The sequence below is a fragment of the Otolemur garnettii genome, unplaced genomic scaffold, assembly GCF_000181295.1.
Source record: "Otolemur garnettii isolate 467f Iridium unplaced genomic scaffold, OtoGar3 scaffold00057, whole genome shotgun sequence".
Classification (NCBI taxonomy): domain Eukaryota; kingdom Metazoa; phylum Chordata; class Mammalia; order Primates; family Galagidae; genus Otolemur; species Otolemur garnettii.
In genome coordinates, this window is record NW_003852452.1 from 7196203 (window position 1) to 7204325 (window position 8123).

Below are 8123 nucleotides of genomic sequence, written 5' to 3' on the forward strand. Positions count from 1 at the left end.
GCCTGCCCCATATGCCAGACGTGGCAGGTTCAAACCCAGCCCTGGCCAAAAAGAAATGCTAATTGCAAATCCCAAGATTCTGCAAATCACTAAGTTGATCTCTTGACCAGTAGTAATACATCACAAAGTTGTACATACTTCATCATGGTGGAAGGGTTGAGTTTTTGAGTTTGGCGCACTCGAGTTCAGAGAGCAGCGAGGTTGGGAATGCATCCACCCCCTCTCCCTGCCTCCTGGAGCCTGGTTCCAGACATTTCAGCTGGCCTCCCCAAGACTCTGGCTCCCCCTCATTGTCAGGGCCCTGGGTGCTCAGGGACCTTTGTCAGTCTTCTGCACCCTGCACCCTGCCCCCTGCCCCAGTAGATGTTCTCTTTTTCAGTTAAATCTTCTGAGTGTGCCACTCAATTCCTTCTGGAACCCTAATGCCTCCTAATTTTCCCTTCTAAAAACTGGAGATGACAACACCTACCTCACAGGACTGCTACTAGTTATCTAAAATTTAGAGTACTCAAAGTGCTTAGTATAAGAATCCAAACCTACTCTTTCTTTATCCAGTGCAGTAAACAGATTGATCAAGAACACAGAGCTGCATCATTAACTTCAGTCCAGATTCAGTCTCAAGAGCCAGCTCCCAGTTTCTTTTCACTCAGCTTGGTGTTCTTCAAATTATAGAGTAAGCCGTGCAATGTCAGGGGACACCATCCCCCAAATGCTTTATCACCCAAAGAAGTCTTGGGGGAAAAGAAGAAAGGGAAGTCTCATTTTTTTTTTTTGCAGTTTTTGGCCAGGGCTGGGTTTGAACCCACCAACTCTGGCAAATGGGGCCGGTGCCCTACTCCTTTGAGCTGCAGGCGCCACCCAGAAATCTCAATCTTTGTGATGCTTCTTCAACCTGCCAAGAAATAAATGGCTGTTTCCCTTCCTCTTGATGCTTATTCACCCCCACAGCCCTCTCCTTGAGGAAACTGGAATAAAGAAGAGCACAACTGTAGCTTTGTAATTGTCCTTCATTGGAAATTAGCTTAACCAGTAATATCACAATAAAGATGAAGTGGTAATACCCACAATTATTTGTCAGTTAAAAATAATTTTCTAAAGAGATGATGGAGTATTGATGAAGTCTATTTCTTCTTCTTGTAGGCAAGGTCTCCAATAGCATAAAGTCAAGCTCAACCTCTGCAAATTGGTTAATTTGTTGCAAAAAAAAAAAAGGCTTGAAAGTATAAAAGGAAGGTAGATTCATTCGCACATAATTGCTGAGTGTGTATAATTCAGGCCAGTTCTATGCCTTACCAATCCAGCAGTGAAAAAAAGTCTCCACTCTCAGGGAATTTCTATCTTCATGAAGGAAGACAGACAATAAACATATGTGCCTACATTTAAATGCTTATTTATTTATTTATAGAGTCTCACTCTGTGTCCTGGGTAGAGTGCTGTGGTTTCATAGCTGACAGCAACCTCACAAAGAAGCAGAGCCTGGATTCAAACCCCACATCCATATGACCAAAAAGGCTATGCTTCCAATCTTAAGAATAGTTAGAGAGGAAAAAAAATACCCAGTGAAGATGAGAGTGGCAGTTGGTGTGATGCATCTACCAGCCAAAGAATGCCAAGAATTGGCAGCAACCACGAGAGGCTACCAGAGTGACAGGAGACAGATTCTCCATCAGAACCTCCAGAAGGAACAAACCCTGCATTCACCTGGATTTCAGACTTCCAAACCCCAGAGCTGTGAGAGAATACATTTCTGTTGTTTTAAGTCACCCATTCTGTGGTCCTCCATATAGCAGCCCTAGGAAACTAATACACCATGCTTCTGCTTGGGAGCAATAGTGGGACAGGAAGAAGTTCAGAAAAGATGAGGATGGTGATTATTACAAATACTTGTCCATCTCATGCCATTTATCCTCGTTACTGATTAATGCCCATGGCACACTGACTACTCAACAGCCAGAATTCTCTGGAACATCTGCAACCTTAGCTCTACTAGTCGTACACTTACTAAGAGTCAGTTATGTTTAGTCCCAACTGTTATTATTTTAATTTTGTACTCTGATTCAAAAAATAGGGGAAGATTTTATTAACAGTTGTATGTTAATCCATCCTAGGGAAGAAAACAACAGTGTTCATTAAAGGATAAACATCATTTTCTAGGTCCTGATGAGTTCTGATCTTCTGTAATTCTAACCTGACCATGAATGAGCTAAATCATTAAGTTACAGACACATGATATTCACTGTATGACAATACTGTACCCAGAGATGTCTTTCTTTTCTTTTTTGGAGGGGGGAGGGGGAGACAGGGTCTTTCTCTGTCACCCTGGGTAGAAAGCAGTGTTGCCATCGCAGCTCACTGCAATGTCCAACACCTGGGCTTAAGGGATCCGCCTGCCTCAGTCTTCCGAGTATCTGAAACTATACGTTTCAACTTCCATGCCTGGGCCGAGAGATTTGTCTATATTAACTCGCTTAAGAGAAAATATCCTTGAAATGGTGAAGTCAAGTTTCAAACTCCAAAAGTCTGGTTCAAGGAACCATTCTTTTAACAACTACAGGATACCGCGTCTTTCCCCTTGGCGTATATCCCTTGCTCTACTTTAAAATCTCTTGAATCTAAATAAATGTAGAAAGGCAGCAATTGCAAAGAATCAGGGCTCTGGGTTAGACAGACTAACACCTGGGTTTGAGAGGTTGCACCCAGACCTCTGTAAGCCACTTTTCTCCCATCCCTTATAGTCCTTATTTGTAATTATCTTTGATTTTCAAAGATCTTTTTGCTTTCTTTTCGTTACTTTCTTCTTATTTGGGGGTAGCTTCCCACACATTTGATGGGGGCCGAGTTGGCAGACTCACGTGTTTCCTGCTTCTCTCCCCTGGGGGCGGGGCAGGTGCCGGTGAGTCCACGCCCCGCGGCCCCAGGCCCGCCCCCTTGCGTGCGAACACACTTGTCCCCTCCGACTTGCCGTCCTGGCAGCCATGGCGGCCTCCGCTCTTGCAGCGTGCCTGGCTCTGCAGCCGGGGGCCAGAAGCCTGCGTGCATTCTCCATCGCCGCGTCCCCACAGGTTCCCGGACTTAACTCGCGTGAGTATCCGCGTCGTCGCCTCCGTGCTGTGGGGAAGGTGCGAGGGCAGAAGACGGGCCCCGCAAAGGCTGTGGCGGTGTCGGAGCCCGCGCAGTCCGGGGAGGCCGGTGTGTCCTCTGCCAGCTTCTTGCTAGCCGGCCAGTAGGAATCTGTGATGTTGGACTATTCTCTGCGCCCGCGTTGCCTTGCTCCCAGCCGTGGGCTTCTGCTCTGAGTCCTCTGGGCGCTTGCTTAGAAAGCTTGCACCTTCCCTCGCCCAGGACCTGCTTCTTCTCGGGCGCTCTCTCCAGCTGCTGGTACTTGGCGGTATTTATCCGACAGTGCTGAACCACGGATTTTCCCGAACATTTAAGAGAGGCATCTGGCTGTACCGGAACAAACTGCAGCTCTGAATTCCGCACCACCAAACGGGGTGACCTTCATGGAACAGAGATTATAGGGATGTTTGATAGCGTGCCTATCTTGGAGAAGTCTAGTGGAAAATACAGATTTATTAACGGGGAAGTACTGTGTAGAAGCGCTGTAATAGAAATGTGAATAGAGGGGCAGGGGAGCGTTGAGGAGGAGCCGGCAAGAGTCTGGAAAGGGTCTTGCCAAGGAGTGGGCACGTGCAGTCCATCAGCAGATCCTAACTGTGCTGCCTCCTGTAATATCTATCTGCAATGTACTCGTCATACTACCAGCAGCCCCTTGTAGGTCGCTATCTCTCATTTCCACAGTTGTTTTCTTTCTGAACTTTTATTTATTCATTCCCATTCTACAAATGCTTAACTCTCATATGCTGGGCAGTGTCCTAAACACTGGAGCTACACAGTATGGTCTTTAACTTCATGAAGTTTACATTCTTTTCTGGAAGTCAGAGTATAAACAAGTAACCTACTAAATAAAACGCCAGGTAGTGTTTAGTGCTATGAAGAAAAATAAAGGAGAGTATTGAGGATGATGGATTTGAGGATTAGAGGCTATGGGATAGGATAAGATAGGATAGTCAGGAAAAACCTCTCTGAGAAAGTGACATTTGAGTAGAGGCCACAGCCTTGCAGAGGAGTGGAAGTTCTCTTGTCATAGGGAACTGCAGGTGCAAAGGCCTAAAAGTGACAACAAGCTTAGGAGTGTGATCAAGAAGGCCAACATGGCTAGAGCTGAGCGAAGGAGCAAGCAGTAGTGTGAGATGTCAGAGTGTTGAGTGATGGCCTGATGGTAATAAGGCCTTATAAGCATTCTGTTTGGATTTTTGTCTTGGATTTTATACTGAGTTTGAGATCACCCTGGGAGACTTTGAACAGGGTATGAAAGTGATACAAGGTGATTTACACTTTTCTAAGATCACTAGCTGCTATGTAGAGGACTAAATTTCTCAGCATGAGAATGGAATCAGAACTGTGTGGAGGCTATTGCTTGCAGCAATCCAAATGAGATGATGGTGAATTGGATTGGGGTAATAGCAGAGAAGGTGGGGTGGTTGATTTGGGATATATTTTGAAGGTAGAGCCAATGGGACTTACTGATAGATTTGATGTGAGGCTTAAGGATGAGTCTCCAAAAAGCCGGGCTGTGGCTTTCTAATCTGTTCTAATCTTAAATTTCAGCCATATTGAATTTGTGTACTTTAATTTTCCATGTTCTCTGATTCTCTTGAAACTTTTTTCTCACCTACCTGTCTCCATGGCTCAGTAAGATAGGTGCTCATCCTTCAGGCTTTAATTTAATTTCCTGAGGAGCTTTTCCTCAACTATATTAGTCAGTGTTCTCTAGAGACAGAACCAATATGATATGTATAGATAGAGATGTAGATAGAGTTATAAATATATATGAGAGGGGATTTATTTCAAGAATCAGCTCACATGATTATAGAAGCTGAGAAGGCCCTTGATAGGTCGACTGAGAACTAGAGGCCCAGGGATGCCTTCAGAACCAGGGAAGCCAATGGTGTAAACAGAAGGCCTGAGAGCCTAGTGGGGGCCACGGAGTGGTGGCGGTTGTGCCAGGGCAAGTCCTAGAGTCCAAAGGCTGGAGAACCTGGAGTTCTGGCGTTCAAGAGCAATAGCAGAGTATCCCTACACCAGGAGAAAGAGAGAGTGAATTCTCCTTTATCTGCTTTTTTGTTCTGTCTGGTCCCCCAGCTGATTGGATGGTGCCCATCCATACTGGGAGCAGGTCTTCCTCACATGGCTCCTCCCCACTCTTCTGTCACCTCACACACCATTCTCTGGAAACACTGTCACAGACATACCAGGAAGTAGTGGTTTACCAGCTATGTAGGTATCCATTAATCCAGTCAAATTAACACCTAAAATTCACTATCACACCAACAAATTGACTAGGACACATAGTTCCCTGCTCTGTGTGTCCATAGTAGGTATCACTGTTTATTGGAATTTCTTGTTAAAAATTTGTCTAATTTGGAAGACTCTATATTCTGCGAAAGCAAGGACTGTGTCTGTCTTGTTCATTACTCTCTTTCTGGTTTCTGGTACTTAGTATCAGAGAGTTTTTGAAGGATAAATGAATGTTGCTGGGTAAATAGGAGTTTTTCAGATGAAGAAATGGGAGGGTCAGGAAAACAAAACGTTCAGAGAAAGATTAAGGGCCTGGTACAGAAGTTCAGTGTAGCAGGGGAGGCTTATAAAGGGGTGAGTTGTGTACTATGCTAATGTTGCCTTAATCTTGGTATTCTTGACTTTAAAGTAATCTTTAAGTCTAATAATAGTATTTATGTTTGTTATAATGAATACTATTACATGAGGTAATAATGAAAAGCATTTAGTATGGTATCTGCATGTGAAAGAGAAGGTTACATGTACGTATGTATGTATGCGTATATATATGTATATATATATTTTTTTTTGAGACAGAGTCTCACTTGGTCATCCCCAGTAGCGTGCTCACAGCAACCTCAAACTCTTGGGCTCAAGCAATCCTCTTGCTTCAGCCTCCCAATTAGCTGGGACGACGGGTGCCTGCCACAATGCCAGCTATTTTTTAGAGACAAGGTCTCAATCTTGCTCAGATTGGTCTTGAACTCCTGAGCTCAAGCAATCCACCCGCCTCAACCTCCCAGAGTGCTAGGATTATAGGCGCGAGCCACTGCGCCTGGCCAGAAGGTTATATTTTAAAAGATATTTTCTGTATGTAATCTGCCCTCTTCTATAGTCATGTGATTTATTAGGAACGGTTGTAATTTTTGTTACTGGTGAGGGAAAAACTGAAGGGCTTTTTTTTTTTTGGTATAAAGATAGAGCAATTCCAAATATGAAGAAGTATATATATAATTAGAACATTTTTTTTTCTTTTCTTTTCTTTTTTTGAGACAGAGTCTCACTGTCTTCCTGGGTAGAGTTCTGTGGCACCATAGCTCTTGGTAACATCAAACTCTTGGGCTCAAGCGATCCTCCTGCCTCAGCCTCCCGAGTAGCTGAGACTACAGGAACCTGCCATGATGCCCAGCTAGTTTTTCCATTTTTAGTAGAGATAGAGTCTTGCTCTTGCTCTTGCTCTTGCTCAGGCTGGTCTCCACCTCCTGAGCTCAAGCAGTCTATCTGCCTCGGCCTCCCAGAGTGCTAGGATTATAGGAGTGAGCCACCACAGCTCACCACCTAACTAGACCATTTCAAACCAGTTATCTTCAAAGACTCAATAATTTCCGACTAGATATTTTAACTTGAGAAAGTGAGTTTATTTAACTGAACCTTAAAGTTTATGGAAAACATTTCTTTAGATTAGCAGTTCTCAACCTGTGGGTCGAGACTCACAGGAACTGTGTTAAAGGACCGCAGCATTAGGAAGGTTGAGAACCACTGCTCTAGATGATGAGTTCACTATATCAGCAATCACAATAAACCTTTTATTTAAGTAACTATAGAATTTTTATGGTTATTTCTTTTTGCTTTCCTTAAGATGGTTTTAAAGTCCTTGAGCTTACAGAAAGTGGGTTACTGTTTCATTTTTGTGTTAACCGAATACCTGAAATTGTATTAATAGTAGAATAATGGGATCATGATTGATTTTTGACTATTAACTCCATGTTTTAAAATTATCATAATTATTGTGTTGTTTTTGGGTACAACAGAAAGAACATCCAAAACTGAACGGCCGCCGAAAAGAAAGGTAAATAATTTATATACTTCACCTGTCTTAATGGTTCCTGAAGTTCTAATAGAGACCGATGACCATTGTGAAGCAAAATGGTGCTGTCAGAGAAGGCTTTACGGTAAGGTCGTATTTACAGGCCACAGCTGTGGCTGGAGTTGGTCTTCAATGGGTTTTGTTGGCCAGTACCCAAAGAATAGATCATCTTTATGAGGTGAGCTCACTCATGTTCCTGTTTCCCAGGAAAAAACAGGGTTTTTTTTCAGTGAATTCAGGGAAACGGGTACATATATCAGAATGTAGAAGGATTTTTGATGATGCCTTTTAACAGTCTTGGAGCCTAGGGTGTATACATTAATTTAACCAGTTTAGCCTCATCCTGGGGCATCTGTATGGAGAAATCCAAGTTACAAAGTCAGTTGGTGAGCATGGAGTCAGAACAAAGGCACATTAGTTGAGGTTGAATGATAGCGATCGCATAGAGCAGTCATTTTCACGGGACTGTTACCTGCTTCTGGGACATATACTACATTGGTTTTGATATTGCTCAGGTGGGCATGCTGAATATTGCCACTTAAACTCCACTTTTGTACACTGGCCATCTCTTCCTATTTAATACAGTTTTATTTTCAAAAAGTTAATGTGGGCTCAGCACCCGTAGCTCAGTGGCTAGGGCTCCAGCCACAGACACCAGAAGGTGGCGGGTTCAAATCCAGCCTGGGCCTGCCAAACAACAGTGACAACTACAACCAAAAAATAGCCAAGGCTCGGCACCTGTGGCTCAAGTGGCTATGGCACCAACCACATACACCTAAGGCGGCAGGTTCGAATCCAGCCCGGGCCCACCAAACAACAATGACAGCTGCAACCAAAAAAATAGCTGGGCGTTGTGGTGGGCGCCTGTGGTCCTAGCTACTTGGGAAGCTGAGGCAGGAGACTCACTTGAGCCCAG

The 8123-nt window shown here is 43.9% G+C and overlaps 2 protein-coding genes across 2 annotated transcripts in view; both read left to right on the forward strand.

Annotated features, from left to right (window-relative positions):
• The window catches only part of REP15 (RAB15 effector protein), a 4279-nt gene extending 3118 nt beyond the window's left edge, over positions 1–1161 (forward strand). The window contains exon 2 of the mRNA XM_012806758.1: positions 1141–1161. Within this exon, the coding sequence (XP_012662212.1) occupies positions 1141–1161 (21 nt within the window). The remainder of the gene's footprint in view (positions 1–1140) is intronic.
• A 1788-nt stretch (positions 1162–2949) lies between these two features.
• MRPS35 (mitochondrial ribosomal protein S35) overlaps positions 2950–8123 on the forward strand; it is a 31300-nt gene continuing 26126 nt past the window's right edge. The window contains exons 1-2 of the mRNA XM_012806791.1: positions 2950–3081; positions 7152–7189. Coding sequence (XP_012662245.1) covers positions 2976–3081; positions 7152–7189 — 144 coding nt within the window. The 5' untranslated portion in view covers positions 2950–2975. The remainder of the gene's footprint in view (positions 3082–7151; positions 7190–8123) is intronic.